Source organism: Arachis hypogaea, chromosome 9, assembly GCF_003086295.3.
Source record: "Arachis hypogaea cultivar Tifrunner chromosome 9, arahy.Tifrunner.gnm2.J5K5, whole genome shotgun sequence".
Classification (NCBI taxonomy): domain Eukaryota; kingdom Viridiplantae; phylum Streptophyta; class Magnoliopsida; order Fabales; family Fabaceae; genus Arachis; species Arachis hypogaea.
In genome coordinates this window covers 17,576,775-17,600,632 of record NC_092044.1, presented here as the reverse complement: position 1 = coordinate 17,600,632, position 23,858 = coordinate 17,576,775, and the positions used below count along the sequence as shown (strand labels likewise).

The following is a 23,858-nucleotide window of genomic DNA, read 5'->3' as shown; positions in this document are numbered from 1 at the left end:
AGTGGTTCGATAGCCTCCCCCCAAGATCCATCACCAGTTTTGAAGACCTCTCAAGGAAATTCCTGATGAGGTTCTCAATCCAAAAAGATAAAGTAAAACATGCACCGAGCCTCCTGGGAATAAAACAGGAGGTCGGAGAGTCTTTACGAGCCTATATGGAAAGGTTCAATAAGGCATGTTTAGAGATTCAAGATCTGCCGACAGAGGCAGTAATAATGGGGTTAGTCAATGGACTTAGAGAAGGCCCCTTCTCACAGTCCATATCTAAAAGACACCCCGTGTCTCTAAGTGATGTACAAGAAAGGGCTGAAAAGTACATCAACATGGAAGAGAATGCAAAGCTAAGAGACCCGAGTTCGCGACCCGGACCTACTTCCTCCTCTAGAGAGAGGGAAAGGGAAGTCAGGAAGAAGGAAGAACCCGGTCTCGAAAGGCCCAGAAAGTATCACTCTTATACTCCTCTAAAGACTTCTATAGTGGATGTATACAGAGAGATTTGCAACACTGAAAGGCTGCCACCCCCAAGACCTATTAAAAATAAAAAAAGGGGGAAGCCGGCGAATATTGCGAGTACCATAAAATATATGGTCACTCCACCAACGACTGTTACGACCTCAAAAATGTCATAGAAAAGCTGGCTAGAGAAGGTCGGCTTGACAGATATCTCATGGAGAGGTCGGACATCCATGGAAAAAGAAAGCGAGATGATATGGATAGAAGAGATCCACCACCACAGACCCCTGAGAGACATATCCATATGATCTCAGGAGGATTTGCGGGAGGTGGAATCACTAAATCTTCTCGCAAAAGACATCTCAAAAGAGTCTACCAGGTCGGGGATGAAACACCCGACCTCCCCACTATATCATTCACAAAAGAAGATGGGCAAGGGATAATTCCCGGGCATGATGATCCCGTGGTGATAACCGTGATCCTAGCCAACGCCCATCTCCACAGAACCCTAGTAGATCAAGGAAGCTCGGCGGACATCCTTTTCAAGCCCGCCTTCGACAAGCTAGGGTTAGATAAAAAAGAGTTAAGAGCTTACCCCGACACCCTATATGGGTTAGGGGATACGCCGATAAAACCACTGGGATTTTTGCCCCTTCACACAACTTTCGGAAAGGGGGAAAAATCAAGGACTCTGAGCATAGACTTCATAGTCATCGATGAAGGGTCAGCTTACAATGCCTTAATTGGCAGAACTACCCTTAATCGACTCGGAGCAGTGGTATCAACTCCTCACCTCTGCATGAAATTCCCGACTCCAGGAGGAATAGCAACGGTGAGGGGGGATCAAAAATTGGCAAGGAAGTGCTATAACGAAAGCCTGAATCTGAGAGGGAAGGGCAAAGAAGTCCACACCATAGAATTAGGTGGTGCAAGGACCAGAGAAGAGCTACGACCCCAACCGGGAGGAAAAACCGAGGAGATACAAATCGGTAAGGAGGAAGGAAAAAACACTTACATAGGAGCCAACCTAGGGGAAACCCTGAAACAAAGGTTGGGTGAACTCCTAAAAGCTAATTCCGACCTCTTCGCCTGGAAGGCCTCCGACATGCCCGGGATTGATCCCGAGCTCATGTCCCATAGGCTCTCGGTTTACCCAGGGTCCCGACCTGTACAGCAAAGGAGACACAAGCTCGGCCCAGAGAGGGCCTCCATAGTGGAAGAGCAAGTACAGGCGCTCCTGGAAGCCGGCTTTATCAGAGAGGTCAAATACCCAACATGGCTAGCCAATGTAGTGCTAGTCAAAAAACAAAATGGTAAATGGAGAATGTGCGTCGACTATACCGATTTGAATAAGGCATGTCCTAAGGACCCTTATCCCCTACCGAGTATTGATACCCTGGTAGATTCCAGCTCAGGGTACCAATACCTATCGTTCATGGATGCCTACTCGGGGTATAATCAAATCCCGATGCATGAACCCGACCAGGAAAAAACATCGTTCATCACACCAAAAGCCAATTACTGCTACGTGGTCATGCCATTCGGACTGAAGAATGCAGGAGCCACGTACCAAAGGCTGATGAACAAAGTGTTTTCCCCCCATCTAGGGGGCCTAATGGAGGTATACGTCGACGACATGTTGGTAAAAACCAAGCAAGAAGTCGACCTCTTAACCGACCTCTCACAAGTCTTCGACACTATAAGGTTGCATGGGATGAGACTAAATCCCGCAAAATGCGCCTTCGCAGTAGAGGCAGGAAAATTTCTAGGGTTCATGCTGACACAAAGAGGGATTGAGGCCAATCCCGACAAATGCAGGGCCATCCTAGAAATGAAAAGCCCGACTTGTTTGAGAGAGGTTCAACAGCTCAATGGCCGACTTGCAGCCCTCTCCAGATTTTTGGCAGGATCGGCACTAAAATCCCTTCCACTGTTCTCCCTATTAAGGAAAGGATGCCAGTTTGAATGGACTCCGGAATGTGAGGAGGCGTTCCAAGAGTTCAAAAAATTCTTAAGCCAACCTCCTATCTTAACCCGACCAGAACCGGGAAAAGACCTCGTCCTATACCTATCCGTCGCAAACAGAGCTGTCTCATCAGCCCTGGTCAGAGAAGACGAGGTCGGGCAACACCCGGTCTATTTCACCAGTAAGGTTCTACAAGGTCCTGAGCTAAGGTACCACAAACTAGAGAAGTTTGCCTACTCCTTAGTAATAGCCTCAAGAAGGCTACGACCTTACTTCCAGGCTCACACAATAAGAGTCCGTACGAGCCAGCCCATGAAGCAAATCCTTCAAAAGACGGATGTTGCAGGAAGAATGGTTCAATGGGCGATAGAGCTCTCCGAGTTCGATTTGAGATACGAAACTCGGACTGAAATTAAAGCCCAGTGCCTCGCCGACTTCATTGCAGAATACGCAGGTGAACAAGAGGAAAAACCGACTACATGGGAACTCTATGTAGACGGATCCTCCAACAAAACAGGGAGCGGCGCAGGCATAATATTGGTAGACGGAAAAGGAACCCAGATAGAGGTCTCCTTAAAATTTGAATTTCCGGCTTCAAACAATCAGGCAGAATATGAAGCCTTGATTGCAGGATTAAAGTTAGCAGAAGAGGTCGATGCCGCAAAGGTGACGATCTACAGCGACTCACAAGTGGTGACTTCCCAAATAAATGGGGAATATCAGGCAAAAGACCCCAATATGAAGAAATACTTGGAAAAAACCTTGGAACACCTAGGGCACTTTGCGGAAACCGAGGTCAAGCACATAACTCGGGATCTAAATAGCAGAGCTGACGCCCTATCCAAGTTAGCAAGTACCAAACCCGGAGGGAACAACAGAAGCCTGATTCAAGAAACCCTCCAAGAGCCCTCGGTATCAAAAGCAGAAGATGAACGAGAGGTACTTGAGGTAGTCGGCCTAAACCTCGGATGGATGAATCCCTTAGTCGAATACCTGAAATTCGACATCCTCCCCAAAGAGGAGAAGGAGGCTAAAAAGATCCAAAGGGAAGCACAACATTATACTTTGGTGAGAAATATCCTTTACAGAAGAGGGATATCAACACCATTGCTGAAGTGCGTACCGACCTCAAGAATCACCGAGGTGTTGGAAGAAGTACACAGTGGGATCTGCGGAAATCATCTCGGAGCAAGGTCGCTGGCCAGAAAAGTGATCCGAGCAGGATTCTATTGGCCGACCTTGCAGAAAGATGCCACAGACTTTGTGAAAAAATGTCAGCCATGCCAAATGCATGCAAATTTCCACGTGGCTCCACCAGAAGAGCTCATTAGTATAACTTCCCCCTGGCCTTTCGCAAAATGGGGAATGGATCTGCTAGGTCCTTTTCCCCAAGCACCAGGGCAAGTTAAGTATTTAATCGTGGGAATAGATTACTTCACAAAGTGGATAGAAGCAGAACCATTGGCCACTATCACCGCTCAAAGAAGTCGCAGGTTCCTCTATAAAAACATCATCACAAGGTATGGAATACCTTATTCCATCACCACAGATAATGGAACCCAATTCACCGACGCCACCTTCAGAAGCCTAGTAGCCAGTATGAAAATCAAACATCAATTCACCTCGGTAGAACACCCACAAGCCAATGGGCAAGCCGAGGCAGCTAACAAGGTCATACTGGCAGGTTTGAAGAAGAGATTACAGGAAGCAAAGGGAGCTTGGGCTGAAGAGCTCCCTCAAGTGTTGTGGGCTTATAGGACAACCCCCCAATCCGCCATAGGAGAAACGCCCTTCCGACTAGTATACGGCGTAGAAGCCATGATTCCTATAGAAATCAGTGAGCAAAGCCCAAGGGTAATTCTCCATCAGGAGGTCGGAAATGTACAGGGGCACAAAGAGGAGCTCGACTTGCTCCCCGAAGTCCGAGAGAACGCCCAGATAAGAGAAGCGGCATTAAAGCAAAGAATGACTACCAGATACAATAAGAAAGTCATTCGAAGAACATTTGTCGTAGATGACTTGGTCTTAATCAGAAACGACATTGGAGTCAACAAGTCAGGAGAAGGAAAGCTCGCCCAAATTGGAAAGGGCCATACAAAATCAAGGAAGTGTTAGGGAAAGGTTATTATAAAGTAACCGACCTGGATGGCGCTGAGTTACCAAGGTCGTGGCATGCTTGTAATATGAAAAGGTACTACAGTTAGAAGCGAACTCTACTCCCTGATGTACTCTTTTCCCAGCTTCATGATTTTTTCCCAAAAAAGGGTTTTTTCTGGAGAGGGGTTTTTAACGAGGCATCATAGTAGAGGCTAAGGGAAAGTATGCTGTCAAGACCCTTAGTAGCAAAAAGGTACCTTCCCGATTAATAAAGATCTTTTTCATTACTATGTTCCTCTTAAATATCCTCCTCTATTTCTTATAAGTCTTTCTACGAAACGCGCCGACTTAAGCTCGACAAAGCGTGAAAATCCCATGAATCGACCTAACATGGTCGTCAGGATAAAACGACGAGGTACAAGTCGGTGTAAAGAGGTTATACAAGTTGATCGTATTAAACTCGGAAACTATCCGACTCTTAAGTCGAAAGGAAATCCGAGTAAAACAAACTCGAAAGAGCTCCGAGTAAAAGAAAACCGAGCTCCGAGTAGATGAAAAACGCATCGCAAAAATAACCTAAGTCATAATAACTCACTAAAGCAAAGTTGAGTATAAAGGATAACAAAAGAGATATGAAAACCTGAAAAGTTTAAAGTTTGCAGACAAGCCTTTGCACGAAAAAGGCTCAAGAAAACAATGCAAGCTAACAAAAGGTTTTTTCGAAAAGATCAAACATATTTCAAAACAGAAAAGCATGTACACACGCAAAGTAACTCAAACCCTTATCCAAAAAAGGGTGCACCTACTTTGATTAGAAAACCCTTATCCAAAAAAGGGCATTTATTTTGTTTAAAACCCTTATCCAAAAAAGGGCAACAAACAGAATATTTTGTTTACGGCCTTAAAAGGCCAGAAGCAAATTGTTCACAACCACCAGCAAATAAATAGAAGTTTAAAAAAGGGGACCCACAGACCGGGCCCCCATATAGCCACAAAAATAAAGAAGTCATTTCTTGGACGGAGTAGAGGAATCACCACCACCAGGAGGAACATCACCAGGGCCGGGAGGAGGAGCCAAAGAGGAAGTCGGAGCGAGGGTTGAAGAACTCGGAGCATCTCTGGAATGAGGAGGAGACTCTATAATCCTCTGCCCCCGAGTCTTTAGGTCTGACTCGGAAAGGACCTCGGGAGCAGGAGGATCAACAATGGCACCATTAATCACCACTTTGTCAGGATGTAGTGGAGAAAGATCCAAGTCGGGGGCTATAACCCTGACCTGCTCTAGGAAAATTCTCCAAGACTCCTCGGCGCCATCGGCGATAGAGTCCTCCAAGTCAGCATAAGCATTCCGAGAGTTCACCAAATCCTTCTTCACCTCCACCATATCTTTAAATAGGCTTTGGTAACTCTCCTGGGCTGCCTTCCTTAGATTTACCTCCATAGTACATTGGGCTCGCAGCTGGCTCTCCTTCTCCCGGAGGTCATCTCTCTCCTTCCTCAACTTATCCCTCTCCGCCTTCAACTCCCTCTCATGTTTTTCAAACATGAGAAGCCTCTCCTCCAGCTCCGCAACCTTTGGGGTAGTCCCCAAGGAGCTGAGGGGAGTCTTCTCGAAGATATCCAAAAGTTTGCCACAAACTCCCGCCGCCCTAAAGCTCTCCTCGGCCAGAGCGGTAAGGTGGTTCCGAACAGAAGCATCATCCATACTTATAAGAGGATAGATGTTCTTTCGGACGAATGCTTGAGCATCCGCCTTAACACTACCTTCCCAAGAAGGGCCAGACTCTGAAGTCTTGCGCTTCTTCTTCTCCGGCTCGGAGAGCAATTGGGCAGAAGGGAGTGGTCGAGCCAAACTTGAGGAGGAGATGATAATAGGTTGAGAGGGAGTACCAACATTTCTGGGAGGAGGAGGAGGAGGAGGAGGAGAGACGACCGCCTTGCCACCCCCGGACCTAGTCCGGGACTTTGCCTTAGCTTCCTGGACCCTTTGGTAAGCCTCCTGAGCATTCTTTTTTTGCCATATCTACAAAAGAAACAATCAAGTCACAAGTCGGTAAAAGACAAGTCGGCAAAAAAGAAGTCGGTGGAATACAACTCGGAAATAGAAAATGCATGCGCTACCTATGCAAGATTGAACAAAAGTCGACGTCCCCTGAAGGATTTTTCTCGTATCTAAGTATGGGGCCTTCCCCCATGCTTCTCGGAAAAACCCCACAATGGCCGCCTCCACCTCGTCTAGGTCATCTAGACCAATCTTTTCGCAAGGGGTGGCCGGCAGCCAGTAAAGGGGAAAACGAGGGGAGGAATGCTCATCCAGAAAAAAGGGGTGGTGACCCTCTACAGCTTGAACCTTAAAGAAGAAGTTTTTGAAGTCGTGGAAGGATTCGTCAAAAAGGGTGAAAATCCTCCGACCTTGAATGGCTCGGAAGGATACCCATTGTTGTTTGTTATTTAGCCCACTAAAGGGCTTAGTCATATGGAAAAGATAAAAGAAGATTCTCAAGGAAGTCGGGAAGTCCAGAGCGTGGCTTATAAACTGGTAAATCTTCAAGAAACCCCAGGAATTGGGATGGAGTTGAGTAGGGGCAACCTTACAGTGGTGCAAAACGGATATCTCAAAATCCGAGAAAGGAAGAAAAACACCCAAACGGGTGATCATGCATTCATACATAAAGAAAAAGTGAGGGGCCGCCTCATCAACTCTCCCAAAACAGACCCGGTCTTCAGGACCCGGGATTATCAGCTCATATTTGGGCTCGTCCTCATCCGAAGTACAGAGCCTATGATGAGTACGAAGGTGGGTGATGAACTCAGCGTCAACCAACGGTTCCTCCCCAAGGACCGTATCGTCAACCCACTGAGAAAGAATGTCTACAGAAGCCATTTTTTATAAAGAAGAAAGTGGCAGAAAACCTACAAAAAGGAAAAAGAAAAAAGAAAATCAAAAAATACGGCCACTAAAGAAGAGAGATTCGAAACTAGAATCTACAGGTCAACCTATCTACTCGCAAAACAAAACATGCAAACATAAAGCATGACATGGAAAAAGCAAAAACTAACCTTTATCCAAAAATGGAGGTTGGTGAAGGGCAGAAGTCTTCGAACGCAAGGGTGCAATACGAACAAGATAAAGAGAAAGTTTGAAAGATTGCAGAAACGGAAAATGGAAAGAGAGAGAAAGTATTTATAAAAAAGGCTAAGGGGCATAATGGTAAAAAGCGAAGCAGTCATTAATGAGACTGCACCGTTACCAAAGCCCTCAATCCCTAAATGATCCCTCAACGGACACGACGCTTGAATTGACGTAACTGTCAGAAACCAAAAGTCGCGAAAATCACGTCGGTTCCCAAGATCCGTGTTCTTTCAAACAAGTCGACTACGCACCCGAGTTGAATACTTGAACCCAAACTTTAAAGAAAATTTGGGCTCAAGTAGGGGCACTGTTCATACCCTGGCCCAATACAAAGGCCCAGGTCCAACTAAAAGGCCTAATCTAAAGGATTAGAGCCTAGCTAAGTACCGACCTTCACATAGGAAGTCGGTATCAACCACGACTTGGTCGGAAGAGGTCGGATGAAAGATTAGCTGGCAGATAAACACTCATTCAAATGAGTAACCGCCCCTAAAATCTCTCTAACCGCCTCATAAAGCCATATCTTAACCTCCCCAAGATAATAGGGACGGTTACTACCCTAAAGATACGGCACTACACCAACGGTGGTTATTGGCTCACCACTATAAATACACTGACACCCCTCAGGTATCTCTAAGTCCAATACTCTCTAAGACCCGCTTACACTCTTGCTAACTTAGGCATCGGAGTGTCTTTGCAGGTACCACCCCCCATTCCCTCACGAGCACAAGTCGGACGGAGCCTCCCGAGTTACAGACCTACCCGGAGTTCTCCTCCATCACATACTTGGGCCGCCAAACGCCATCCGCATCATTAATCTCCGGTTACTTACCGTAACACCCATATTTAAAAAGCACACTTCTTTCTAAAACATTTTGTAAAAATATTTATAGTTGCACATAGGAATCAAAGCATGCTTTAAATTTTTAAGAGATATGTTATTGGCAAACAAAGAATTTTTTCAAATTCAATTACAAAGTAATTTCCTGGAGCAACGGTTCTTGACTTTTTGCTCTTATTTGAACAATTGGATACAAACCAAACGGTTGGTAACTACCACACCGTTCACAATAATTAATAATTAATTAATTAATATATGAAATTTGTAAATACTCTTTAGCAATCATATTAACTTTTGTACGATGACCTTTAAAGAAACTTCCATGCTGAGATGGAGTGAATTGGGGTCCCCTTCCATCCAATGATAAGACTCTTTCCATTCTTATCTAACGTGCAAATGTTACTCAACCCAAGCTTTTTAATAACCAAGTTACCTTGGTATACCGATGACTCACTAAATTCAGTTTCAAACATTCTAAATCTCGCAAAAAACCTTCTCCAAACATGTATCTTCACATTCCTAGCTGCTCTCTCTTTGTCATCCAATGCAACAATGTTTCGTATTGCTTCAGATAATATTGCTTCTAATCTCATCCTGCACTCATTCTCCTGATTTAGACACGTTTCAATGCAATCAAAATATGCTGAAAAGAAAAACAAGGACTCAATGAATCGATTCACAAATAAAGGAGAGTTGTGGTTTGCTTCAATCTCAACAACAACCATAATAGCCGGTTTAATCTTCCTTAACACCCTCATCAAGTTGTCCAAGGAATCAGGACTTGGCACCAAAATCCTCAGGGTATTGGGAGAGTACACGGCCACAGCTTCATCATTTTCAATCTCAAAATGATCTTCCCTTAATTCTGTAATGTCTTCAACAAAAACTGTCTTAAACAAAATGCGAAACTTCAAGGACTTGGCAAAACTCACCAACCTCCTCCCTGCCTCATCTAGCACCCTCTTGCTTCCACATCCAACGGCAGTTATCTTCACAAGCTCGACCGGCTTTTCGCTTCGCTCGGCCAGAGCTTGCATAAGAACTGTCGCCATCAGCCCATATCCAAGCCCAAGATCTATCAAATGGATTTTGGTTTTTGATGCAACATGCTCAACCAAAGCTTGCACACCAACAAATTGCATCACTTGATTAAAAGGAAGCTTTTGATGGCATGCAATCGCCGAGTTATGATCCATTTGCATTGCTTCAACCAGTTCCCTCTGCGAATTCCTCTCTAACACCATCCCTCCTATCTCTCTATTCAGCCTTTCTTTCAGTGCGCAAGAGAAATGAAAGACGAGTCTCTGAACTGTGTTCCCAAGATTTGATGAATTCCATTGGCATTGAAGGAGCAATGAATTCGCTCGCTCGAATTGTTGGCACCCAATCTTATCAGCTGAAGCTAGGAGAAATTGGGCAAGGTCAATGTCCCTATTTTCCTCTTCAGACAAAATCATGAAACCAATTTGAGCATAAGGATGCATTGGCATGAACCAATTATCTTGCCATTGTGAAGAGTATTGCACATACCTTGTTCCTGCCAATCTTACTATTTCCTCTGTTGATAACTTCTGGGGACTAATGCTAGTGCTAGTTTTCGCTTCTTCGCTGGCGCCGCTTAAGTTTCTCCGTCCTAACCTCTGGATCCTGCTTCCGTAACTGCAGAGGAGCTCCCATGAAGGAGGCGGAGGTGGCGACCGTGGTGGTTCAACCGAACTTATTTTTCTGACCAACGATTGATTATTATTCTTTTGTGGCAATAATAATGGTTGTGTCTTTTGATGTGGATCAGGGTAAAAGCTGAACTCTTCTAGCACCAAGTTATCAAACTTGAAATCATCATGTTGCTGGGGCTCGTTTTTCTCATTATAAGGGATTGGATTATTGTTATTCATGTCTCCAAGAAATTTCGTTATTGTTGAGGTGTTGGTGGTATCTTCGACTCGAAACTCAACATGCTCTTCTTGTATTGAACCATAACCGTCGAGGATTCCGTTGAGATTGAAACCTGTTGGAGAGAAACGCTCGCTCACCATGTTGAGTTAGAATAGAACTCAAGAAAGGTATCAGCAGTCTTTTGCACTCGGACAATGAGCATTTTGCCCTTCTTTCCATATTTATACATGGTTTTATGGCAATGGTGTCTCTGCATGTTAGTGTGGAAGCTACTCAAAATCGAATATTTTGTGTAGGTATGTGCAGGTAAATTCAAGTAAAGTTTAAATTACTCAAAAAATATTTTATAAATTTGTCTAATTATATTCAATATTTTAAATAATCATTCTCGCAAAGCTATTTTGTTGTCTTCAAATTATATAATTAAATATATTTATAAAATTATTTTATACTGTACATCAAAATTAAATTCTAAATAATATAGATATTATTTTTAGACAAATCACGTAAAGAAATAAAATAAAAATCAAATTTACATAAATCCCCTAAATTAAAAAGCGTTACGTGGGTAGCCTATTTTAACGTAAATCGAATTCACTTAAGTCGATTTAGGTCTTTATATGTAAATCGAATTGAATACATTCGATTTAGAGTTTGCATAATAAATCAAATTAATATCATTCGATTTGGGTTGATTGTAGTAAATCAACCTTACTAGATTCTATTTATATAGGATGATGAGTGCACTAAGGTAAATTGAATGAGATGAATTCGATTTACGCAAAAACAAGACCATAAGATAAATCAATTCTATTAAATTTGATTTATCATTTACAAACACCCCTTATTAAATTGAATTAATATAATTCGATTTAAAGAACACGTCCAACCTATATAAATATAAATATAATGTTGAATCCTCATTAGAGTGACACTCAACATAATTACGGAAGATAGTTTTCCAGTTCTTGTGCACTACAAAGGCAAGATTAAGAAAAAATGCGATTAGGAATAAAATTTACTAATAAAGATCCGTTGAGTGTCTTTGTTAGACCTTCTATGAGTCTGGTTGATTTTCATAATACCGTATTACAGAAATTGGGTTTGCATCAAATGAAACGGATCAAGAAGTTATATTATCGAATTTCGATTTCTGTTATTCGGGATGGGGTGAAGTATAACACGTTTGTGATAGGCAATGACAAGAATTTGCAAGTTTTATTTCACTATCATTGCCAGTTTTCAGAGGTGAGAATCCCTAAACAATTGGCGAAGCTTGTGGATGTGGTCTCTAATTTAGGAGGATCGAATTAGAATCATCAATCAGTACCTATGGCAGCAGCCTCCAGTTCAATCCCTGTTGTAGCGTCTTTATCTCTACTTGTAATTGCATTTGCAGGAGATATGGTGGCATCTCCATCTTTTGCAGCTGATATACACCGTGACAAGATTGCAGAACTAGGTGTAACATGAATACTCCTATTATAATTCTAATTTCTAGGGGGTTGAAAAACCAGATGCGGTGGAAGATGTCCTCAGGGATGACGATAATGTACAAGCTGCCACGATTGTTGATGACAGCAATGATGATATAGGGAGGAGTATTTCAGTCGGGCCTGGTGGAGCATCGAGCTCGGGAATTCAGTAGTACCCACCGTATTTTTCAACACTAGACTTGGATGTGATGAGACTAGAGGGGTTACTAGATGTAAAATTCGGTTTTGGAACGAGAGATTCATAGGACACCACAAGTCTAGCTGAGTTCCAAATCAGTCAACAGTTTTAGAATAAAGAGAAAGTTATCTTATGTGTGAAAACTTATAGCATCCATCGTGGGGTTGAGTATAAAGTGATGGAATTGGACTATGACAAATACTACAGCTTGTAAAAAGTTCGAAAATAGTTGCATATGGTTGATTCAAATCATGCTACGACAGCGGAAGGGTATTTGGGAGGTTAGACGGTATAACGGACCTCATACATATTTAGCCACCTCAATCTCCAGTAATCATAGGAAACTTGACTATCATGTGATATCTGGTTACATCCTTCTCATCATCAGAGTTGATGCAGCTGTGTCCATCGAGGTTTTGTAGAATACGACAGAAGCACATTTTGGGTTCAGACCTACATACAGGAGAGTGTGGTTGGCTAAGTCGAAGGCCGTCGCGCAGATATTTTGGGATTGGAAGGAGGCCTGCAATGAGCTGCCAAGTGATGAGAACGAGTCCTATGTGACACGGGCTAAGCCGGCTATCTGTAGGTATGATACGATCTTGTCATTCAGGAACGCATCATGCTGTCTTCTCATGCTAGTGATACTTCGATGTAACTGCACTATGATAAAAAGTTTTCTTTTAGAACCATCACAAGTAACAAATCAATTTATCAAAAGACTATTAAATAATGTAGACCCTTTTCAACAAAATCATATCTGAGTTATTTCAAAAATTACCTAAAATGGACAACTCTACTAAAAATAAATTTTAATGTAAATTGTGTTACAACTCTAGATATGGATAACCTAACGTTCAATAATTTAATTAAATTACATTCAGCCAAATTCAATGAGACTAAAGTATAAAATTAAACTAAATTAAATTATATTAATTTAATCATTAACATTTAGGGATTAAATTACATTAATTTTCAATAAACTAAACTAAATTAAATTAATAAAAATTTTAAACAACTCAAATTAAATCAATTTTAAATAAATTAAAAGAAACTAAATTATTGGCCCTTTAATATAATGTTTAGGAATTATATTAAATCTAAAAATTTAAACTAATTTACATTCTTGTTAAATTTCTACTACTTATTTAATCTAACATTAGAAACCTAAATTAAATTTATGTAAACTACTAAAAATTTTTTGATATAGTTAATTACTATTCTAACTGAGCATTGTTAATCACTATTCTACTGTGCATTTGTAATTTTAGAATTTTATTATAATACTAGATCATTATTCTAACTACCATTTATAATTTAAAAATCTCAGTAGTGCATATAACAAAATTCTAAATGACTTGACATAAAAAAACTATTATTTATTTTTTATAGATATTCAATTTCGGAAACTAACCTCTTCATGAATGAAACTAGCAATATGAGTGACGCTGTCTAACCGATAGATACAATTCGGTTTGTCTTCTATTTTCATAGTATCAATCCTACAAGTTTTTTGGTGGAATTTTTTTTTGAAATTCGCTTTGAGGGTGAGGTTTGGTGAAATGTAATTCGAATTCTTTATATAGGTATATAAATACTAAATCGAAACTAATGAATTCGATTTACCACTAGTTTTCGTTCAATGTGAATCGAAACAAGTCCATTTGATTTACTAGTGCCTAATTCGAATCCACTCAATTCGAATTATTAAGGACAAAAACCGTGTATGTAATTCAAAGCTAATAGTTTCGATTTACGATGGATAGACTTCAAAATTAACTAAGTCGAATCTAATCCATTCAATCTATTTATAATCCTAGTAGTTCAAATTTGATTGATTCGATTTATCACTATAATAGCTAGATCGACTTTAATCAATTCAATTTATATAAAATTGTCTATAAAAATATGTACATAACGTTTTATGTTTTAAAGAATTCATGTAATTTTGTTATTCAAAAAGTTTATTAACGTGCTTTGCCCTTATTTTTGCGTATATTTTTTAATGATATTAAAATATTTAATAAAAATTAAAGAAAATAAAAAATTTATTTTTCATATTCCGAAGGATATATACAAAAAAGAATACAAATAAATATTATTGTTTTTGTTTATATTGTAATTTTATATTAGAAATAAATAATAAAAATAAAAAAGTAAAATATTTTTTATATTAAAAAATATAAAAAATATATAAATATTGTTTTTTAATTTTAATTATAATACAAATTTACTTTCAGTTGTTTTTATATAAAATTAATAATAAAAAATTATTAAATAATATAATATATTTAAATAAATTATTATATAATAATTTTTAATAATTAATTTATACAAAAATAACAAATCTTTTTCTATTTCCACCTTCACTTTTATAGGTACACAAGTTTTAGAAAACTTCATTACCAGCTAATAATATTGAGGGAGGAACTTGTGGCGAATCCTGCAATTTTGGATGGGGATATTTTCCTTGGTTTCATCAACTTCAGCCGTCAACCATTAATGGATATGTCATTATCGAAACAAATGGCAAGATCAAAACACGCCTCGAGTGACACATCAAAAGCATTGTATATTTGTATTGTCGAAAAATTATTTAATGCTTTTCACGTTCGAATCTCTCTTTATACATGTAATGATTTATTAACGAGGGATAAATTTTTAAATAGAATTCTTATTGATAGATTAATCTTTATTCTATCAAATTAAAAAATATTCTAATAACAAAAAAACAAAATAATAAAAATCAATTAATAATCAGCCCCCAAAACTTTATCACATCAATAAATTGATAAATTTCACATTCCAAATTATGTTAGTTAATTTTTAAGGTTTAGTTAATATGTATCATAAAAATATATAATAAATTTATTATTAATAAATTTTTTTAAATATTTTTATTTAATAAATATAAAATAAATATATTAAAAAATTAAATTTTTTTATATTTTTAATAAAAAAATTTTTATTTATAATCTTAACATATATTTTAAAATACATAATAGATAAATTCTAATTTTTAAATATATCCAATATTTAATGTGCTTCGATGACAATTATAATTACTCTTTTTGTATACATCAATTAGAACATATGCAAAATAGTTAAGATAAAAAATATTTTTTGTCTTTAATATTTATAATTTAAAAATATATTTTTAAACATTTAATTTAATTCATTTTTATTTTTAATATTTTTAATTAATTTAATTTTGTTTCTAAAATTTTTAATTTATGTCAAAGTTATTCTTAAATATGATACAAAGAAAACAAAACGGTTGCTCTTGAGAGCTCATCTCATATCCTAATTATTTTAGATAATATTTTAAATGAATTTAATTTTATTTCTAAAATTTTTAATTTGTATAAAAGTTATTTCTGAACATAGTCAATTTGATCCTGAGTATTTTAGATGGAACTAACATCTAGGAATAAAATTAAATAAAATTAAATGTTAAAAATATTTGTTAAAAAAATTACAAACTTTAAAAAAAAATATTTTTTTTATATAATCAAAAAGCAAAAATTGTAGTTACTTTTAGCACACACATTAAACATATTCTAAGAGTAAATAAAAATTTCTCACATTATATGTTGTATCTGAATTTTGTTCGTTCCTAAGAAGTTCAGCATAGCGCGTAAAAAGGAATATAGAAAATAAATGATGGTGACAAAATTGGCTGCTTCCAATAAAACATGGGGAAATGACCTTTTCGAAGGGATGAACAAAAGGGAGGCTAATGCCGAAAGAAAGTTTTAAATAGAAGCAGAAGGAATAAACAAGAAACACTAACAGCAGTAAGAAAAAAATGTAATAAATATGAAATTGAAGAAGAAATCGGTATTAAAGAATCAACAAATTTACATTTTAAATATCAAAGAATTAACAAAAAAAAAAAAAATAAAATTAGAACTGTAATTGAGAACTGAAATGAAGCAGAAACAAATCTGCACTGGAGAAGCACAAAAAGAATGAAGAAACTGCAAAACGATGAGGATGCAAGCGGCGAGTGGCAAAAAGCAAAGGCGAGTAGTGCAGAACAATGGCGAGGAGCAACGCGGCAAAGCTTACTAGGAAACAGCGAACTGGAGGAGCCACCTACATGACTCTAACTCTGCTGTCCAATCTGCTTGTGCCGATGCCGTCTCCACCATCTCCTTCGCTAGTGATGCGTGAGTATCTTTTCTATCTTTTCCTAGTGAATTTGCATGGATTTTGTTGAGTTTAATCAAGAATTAATTATATTTTAGCCACTATGGATGCTATTTTGAGTTTTGTACAATACTGTTTATTTTAGGTAGCATTCGGCTGGATTTGATGGAGTTTCTGCAGCACAAGAATCAAAGGAGATGGCTGCGAGGAGCGACGCGCACGCGTGCCTGACACGTGCGCGTGATTTGGAGGTATCCATGGCGACGCGTGCGCGTGACTGACGCGTACGCGTGAATTGAAGATTTGCTCAGCGACGCGTGCGCGTGACCGACGTGTCCGCGTGACTCGCAGAAAAGACCATCGACGCGTACGCGTGAATGACGCGTACGCGTGACATGCGCCACGTGCAGAAAAATGCAGAAAAACGCTGGGGGCAATTTCTGGGTTGTTTTGACCCAGTTTCCAACCTAGAAAACACAGATTAGAAGCTGCAGAATGGACAAATCAAGTGGTCCCCACCCATCAACTGAAGACTTGTTAATTAATTCGAATTTAAATTCAAATCTTATTTTTAGGAAAAGATATTATTTTTAATTTTAGATAATTAGATTTTAAATTTATTAGGATTAGTTATAAATACGAATTGACATGCCATTAGATTGGAACTCGGTACATTTTACCAGAATCCTTATTTTCTTCTCTGAACCATGAGTAACTAATCCTCCATTGTTAAGGTTAGGAGCTCTGTCTATTTGTATGGATTGATTCGTTTGATCTTTCTAATTTAATCCATGTTTTGATTTATATCTCAATAATTGTTTTCGTTCTTTATTTTATGAATTTGGATGGAACGGAAGTATGACCCATGTTCTAATTGAGTTCTTGTAAAACTTGAAAAAACTATTTACTTGGACAACAGTTTGAAAACATATTATCCTGAATTTCTAATTGTTTGTAATTAACGGGATACATGACATATAATCCCCTTATTTTTGGATAATTAGGATTCTTGTGACATATAAACTAGAAATTGATCATCACCCTCTAATTGGAATTAATTGACCAAGGAATTGGCAGTTAATGAATTTTAGAGGAGACTAGGAAGGTCTAAGGAATTAGGGTCTAGTCACATATAGTTTGCCATGAATTAAATCTACATAATTAAATTAGTTAGTAAGAAAAGTCAATCCGAAAAAATAGATAACTCTGAAACCTTAACTATCTTCTCCATATTTTATTCCCAATTTATTCACTTATTCACCTGTCTCTTCAAACTCTTCTTTACTCTTTAATGCTTTTTGAACATCTAAACACTATTTTCTGCTTGTCTAACTAAGGCTATCAAACACTATTGTTGCTTAATCCATCAATCCTCGTAGGATCGACCCTTACTCACGTAAGGTATTACTTGGTACGACCCGGTGCACTTGCCGGTTAGTTTGTGGGTTGTAAATCACAGCATCAAGTTTTTGGCGCCGTTGCCGGGGATTGATAGTGATTAACAACTATTAGTTGCTTGATTGCTTAGATTAGGCGTTTTATTTTTAATTTTATTAAAATCTATTTTTAATATTTTCAAAAAAATAGAAAAAAATATTTTAATAGCATTAATATTTTTGGTAATTTTTGAAATTAAGTTTGGTGTTACCCAGTTGATTTTATTTTAATATCTCCCTGTTATTTTTTCTGTTAATTTTTGAATTTTTTTATTTATTTAGTATTTTTATTTTATTTCTTTACACAGGTTACCTCACAGGGACTTCTCTGCACTCTGACGTAGAGATTTCCATTTTTTTTCTTGTTTTCTGTTTGTGTATGCGCAGGAACAGAGACAAAGAACTTCTCTTAGACTTTGATCCTGAACCTGAAAGAACTTTCAAGCGACGTTTACAACAAGCAAGATTTTACAAGGCTGCAGAATCCACTATGGATCCTAATGATGTTGATAATGCCAATGTGACAAACCCGAATGGGAATGAACAACAAAGGAGAGTACTTGGCTCTTTCTCCGCTCCTACAGCAGATCTGTATGGAAAAAGCATTGTGGTGCCTCCTATAGCTGCGAACAACTTTGAGTTGAAACCACAACTGGTCACCCTAGTACAACAAAATTACCTCAATACTGTCCTACTTTCAACTCTATTAACATATCACTAATGATAGGATAACATTAAGATTATTTTAAAATGTTAGAGACTTAAATAAAATAATTTAAACATTAGAAATTATTAATCAAAATAATTACTTTCGAAAGTTAAGCCGATTCAAAACGTTTATAAAGTTCGAAATAGAAGCAGAGACCATCAAAAGAGATACACGTGCAAGCAGGGACGGATCCAGAAATGATATTATGGGGGGCCAAAAACACATATAATATTAAAAATTATGTAAAAAATTATATAATATAAGATGTATTAAAAAAATATACCAACAGAGAATATATTTTAAAGTAAAAAAATATGTGTATACTTTTTATTAACGAAGTGGTCGAATCTTCGTATCATAAAATTCACCGATAATAGAATTTGTGTCAAATTTTTCAGTAATTTTCTTTTCAATATAATTAAAAGACAATTAGCAAGAAATTCATATTTTATTTTGTTTCTAAGTTATTTTTCACAATATTTATAGTTGAAAAAGAATTCACTTTATGAGATTTGAAAATTTTTATTTAATTAAAAAATATTAGTAATAGTATATTTTTCAGATTTCTTTAATATTGTTACTTACTTTTTAGATATTAAAAATTATTAATATTTAAATTAGATTGAACTTTTATTTATACTAGACTAAATAATAAATAATTTTTTAAAAAAAATTAAATTATACATAATAACTTATTACTATTAAAAAAAGTTGGGGGGCCGAGGCCGCCACTCGCCCCCCTTATGTCCGTCCCTGCGTGCAAGCATTAAGTGGAAATTGTTTGGCACCGATTCGATGGAAATGATAAATCAAGCAGTTACTCGAATAAAAAAGACCGAAGGCCTTCTTTGAGTTAAGGATTTGTTAGTAACGCTTTTGGGCAAAAGAGCGGAAACGGTTACCCAAAATTTCGCACACGAGGGGGCATCATGTCATTAATGATCGGTTATGAAAATGGGTTATAAATATTAGAAAGTCTTAGGAAATCAGACTGGAACTTTTCTTCAGAAATACACTCAAGCACACTCATATCCCAGCAAATTTCTGAATCTGCATTTGAGTTCGATTTCTGTAGGGTTCCTTCTATGTCTTTATGTTTTCAATTTACAATTTCAGCAAACTTTACTTTTCTTGTTGAATTTACCTTTCAAGTAACGTTTAATTTCTTTGCTTAATTTATGTTCCAGTATCTTTAATCTCCATGTCAACAGTCCTTTGATTCACTCGAAGGCATTTTTTATAGCTTTATTTAAATTCATTGCAAACCTTTTTATTTTCGATTTCTGCCAGTTTATCTTTCGAAAATCTTATTTTACACCTTTTGAACCTTTTACTTTTCTAAATGCTCGCCTAATTCGAGGACCTTTGATGCACTTATAGAAAAACTGGCACCTGCAAAAGAGGAGTGGTGCGCGTGTACGCAAAACCCACGCTATTTTGTACAACAGCAGCAGTACCAGCAAGTGCACTAGATTGTCCAAGTAATACCTGAGCGAGTCAGGGTCGATCCCACGAGGATTGTGGCTTGAAGCAAGCTATGGTTGTCTTGCAGGTCTTAGTCAGGCGGAATCAGAAGTTGTTGGATTAAGAAGTTAGCTATTTGGAATTATATGATAGGAATAGAGTTGAGAGTTGGAGTTGCTTTGTCTTTCTGAAGTAACTCTGGTACTATTGTCTTCTTTGCTTGTGAATGATCTTCTTCTATGGCAGGCTGTAAGTGATCAAAGCCATTGCCCATGGTCATTGATCTCCTTTGCTACAGAATGAACACGGCCGTGGCCAGTGGTCGTGGTATTCAATCTGACGAAGGGTGAAGTGCATAGCAGCCCATTCTCGTGGCGATCCTCCTCAAAATGCCACAGACAAGGTCGAATCTTCCGAATCAGAGAACGCTGCTTCTTTGGATTCTAGACTATACCACGAAGACCCTGATCTTCCCAGAAATCGGCTGAACTGGTGTCTCGAGAAGACCCAACAAAATTATGGATTAACCGTCTGAGAGATGTATAACCATAGCTGTTGGCTCGTGCTTTTCTTCCAGGTACTCACACGAACCCAAGTAGACGCGGGTGTTTGTCAGGCACGTTCATCTTAATGTGATTAACAGAGCCAATTTTTCAAATCGTCCTGTTCATCACGATAAAGATCGGGATATACATCTTAGAGATAGATCAAACACGGATCAAAGAAGAAACAGTAATACTTTTATTAATTCATAGGACTCAGCAGGGCTCTTTCCCTCAACCTAGGAGGTTTAGAAACTGATACTGAAAGTAAAAATACAAAGTAAATGAAAATAATGGCAGACCTCCCTTAGCGAGAGGTGTAAAAGGTTTTCCCTAATGGAGAATGAATGATAAAACGTGTAAAAAGTCTTTAAATACTAAACAAATGACTAGTAAGGGTAAAATAGTCTATTTAGTACTAAAATCTACTTTTGAGGCCCACTTGGTGAGTGTTTGGGCTGAGCTTTGATACGATCCATGTGCTATGAGGTCTCTGGGGTGTGAAACGCCAGCTAAGGAGTCCTCTTTGGGACTTTGGATGCTGGGCTCTGCTCTTTGGGCGCTGGACGCCTGGAAAGGGGCAGGAAGCTAGCGTTGGACATCAGTTTTGGGCCTTCTAATCCGAAGCAAAGTATGGACTATTATATATTGATGAAAAGCTCTGGAAGTCATATTTTCATAGCCATTGTGAGAGCTCTATTTGGACTTCTGTAGCTCTAGAAAAGCCCTTCCGAATGCAGGCAGGTCAGATCTGGACAGCATCTGCAGTGTTTTCTCTGTCTCTGAATCAGACTTCTATTCCAGCTCCTCAATTTCAGCTAAAAAATACCTGATATTGCTCAAAAACACAAAAAATCATATTAGAATCTAAAAATGTGAATTTAACACTAAAACCTATAAAAACTTAATAAAAACTAAACAAAAACTACTAAAAACTATATGAAAATGATGCCAAAAAGTGTATAAATTATCCGCTCATCAAGGAGTAGGTTTCGCTCCAAGACCATTAGAATCGAACCACCATCGATTTGCTAAAAATCGATAAAACAAATTGGCAGGCCCAGTGGGACAGTTTGAAACTGAAGTGTGTCAAATGATTTTGGTGTCATTTGGTGTATGCGATTAAGATGTGAAGAATTATTCACATGGCAGATGAAATGTCGAATGTGAATGGTAGTTCGTCCACCATTGACAGTATACCAGTAATTGTACATCCTTCGAACGTTATTTCGCGTTTAGAAGGCATGATTATAAGTGAAAGCATAATAGTTACTAGTGTTCAGACTAGAAATAATGGACACAATATTCGTCCACATGGTAATTTACCACCAATACAGCCTCCAGTAACTACTAGTTGGCCTCCTTATGGCCTTTCTCTTGGTTATACTCCATCAGTGGGTGGTGTTGTTCCTCCTATTCGTGTTGGAAGTATGATTGAAGTAAATAATTCTGAAAATCTACAACAACACTTCGAGTACTCTCGTGATTTTAGTGTGGGTTCTACGTCGAATGCCTCTAATTTGATAGCAGCATTTCGACAACAGGTAGAAGAGAGTTATCATGATTTGGTCAATTTATTGACTCACCAAATGACCATAGTTTTGAATCCTATGATGGCTGATCACGAATCAAAATTCGAATATCTTGCAAGACAAATGGAACGAATTGTTCGAATAGTTGATGATGATGAAGGAGAAAGGCATGATGCCAGGGGGAATAATGAGGGTTTCAAAAATATATTTCAAAATGAAAATAATGTTTTAAGAAAGAAAGATAATCCTCAGTTAATTCACCGAGGTCAAAATATGGATGATGTATTGGCCCGATTACGCGCTAATCAGGGTGGTGAAAGTTATCAAGTTACGAGAATTGTGGAAGATGTGTTAAAAAGAGTCGGTTTGAATGTTGTGTTCATGAATAGACCATATTTTTATCTGCTTTCCCTCAAGTTTTTCAAATGGCCGAAGTGTTAAGAGGTGTGAAAAATTCAAAAATAATTACAAAATTTGTGAGGAAAGTTGGAGAATCGACCACTGAACATGTTGCTCAATATTTGGTCGAGATTGGGAATCTAGCCAATGATGAGAATTTGAAAATGAAGTATTTTCCTTCTTCGTTAACGAAGAATGCATTTACTTGGTTTTCGAATCTTAGACCAAATTCGATAACAACTTGGACTCAGCTGGAAACTGCTTTTCATGCCCAATTTTATCGAGGGAATTGAACATAGCAGTTACTGATCTAGTAGCTTTGAAACGAGAAGATGGTGAAACCAACGATGACTATATGATACGTTTCAAAAATACTAGAAGTATAAGTCATGTGTCATTGCTTGAGAGTAAAGTGGTGAAAATAGCAATTATGGGGTTAGGATTTTATATGCGTCAAAAACTGCTTAATGTGCATATTCCTGATTTAGCTCATTTGGCTGACAGGGTTCATCAGGTTGAACTTTTGAGGAAGGAAAAAGAGAAATATGAGAATGAAAAAAGGTTAAAGAGTAGACCCTTTACTCGAAAAGAAAAAGTTGCTTATGTGGCCATGGAATTCTCAGAAGAGGAATCCGATGTAGAAGCAGAGGTTGATTTGGCCGAACTTAAGAAGGGTCCTCCTTATGTTTGTTCTTTGCTAAAAAATCTCCCTAGTAGTGAAAAGTCGAATGATTCAAAACTGAAAAGTGAAAAAGATATAGTTTTGATATCTCAAAATCTGATAAGATTTTTGATGTGTTGCTTAAAGATAAACAGTTAATTTTTTCTGAGGGCAGAACTTTACTTTTGGTGAAAGATTTGAAAAGGAAACCTTATTGTAAGTTTCACCAAGCAACTAGTCATTCGACTAACAACTGTGTTCATTTCAGGGACCTTATACAGGAGACTATTATGGAAGGGCATTTTAAATTTGATGATGGGAAAAAGGAGATGAAGGTTGATTATGATCCTTTTGATGCTGAAGCCAGTTTTGCTGAGCCATGTTTTGGAGTGAATATGGGTTGAATGTCTTACGATTTCGATGTGGCTTTAGGTGATTTTAAATCAGAAGTCCGATCTGTATACCCTCGTGTGGGGGATGGTTTGTTAGATTTCTTGGTGCAACAAAAGCTCAAAGATCGGGACGTATCTCTGTGTCCTTGATGTAATGCTGTGTTTGATGCTGAGGCTACAGCGATCTTCGAAAAAAAAGGATGAAAAAGGAATTGGCTCATAGAAAGGAGCAGGCTCATCAGAAGCAACCCAATCGACGAGCAGAAGGACAAAGCTCTAAGGCTCCTCAACACAATACAATCGCACCAATAAGCCATTCTCAAGCTATAGGAGTTCATTAGATTTGGAATTGTCAATAATTCCAGAATCGAGATGCTCAATACAGGCGAAACCCACAGTGGGGACATCAAAGACCTCATTGAGGCCAGTATCCTTATTACCGTGGCCGAGCTATGGGATATCCAAGGAGTAGAGGAAGAAGGAATCAGCAGCAAACAAAGAAGCCTAAAAA

General features: G+C 38.1%; 1 protein-coding gene across 1 annotated transcript; it reads right to left on the bottom strand.

Moving 5' to 3' along the window:
• Positions 1-8,798: 8,798 nt before the first annotated feature.
• Positions 8,799-10,526, bottom strand: LOC112708955 (DELLA protein RGL1-like). Its single transcript, XM_025760868.1, has one exon. The coding sequence runs from the start codon at positions 10,524-10,526 to the stop codon at positions 8,799-8,801; it is 1,728 nt and encodes a 575-aa protein (XP_025616653.1).
• Positions 10,527-23,858: the final 13,332 nt, after the last annotated feature.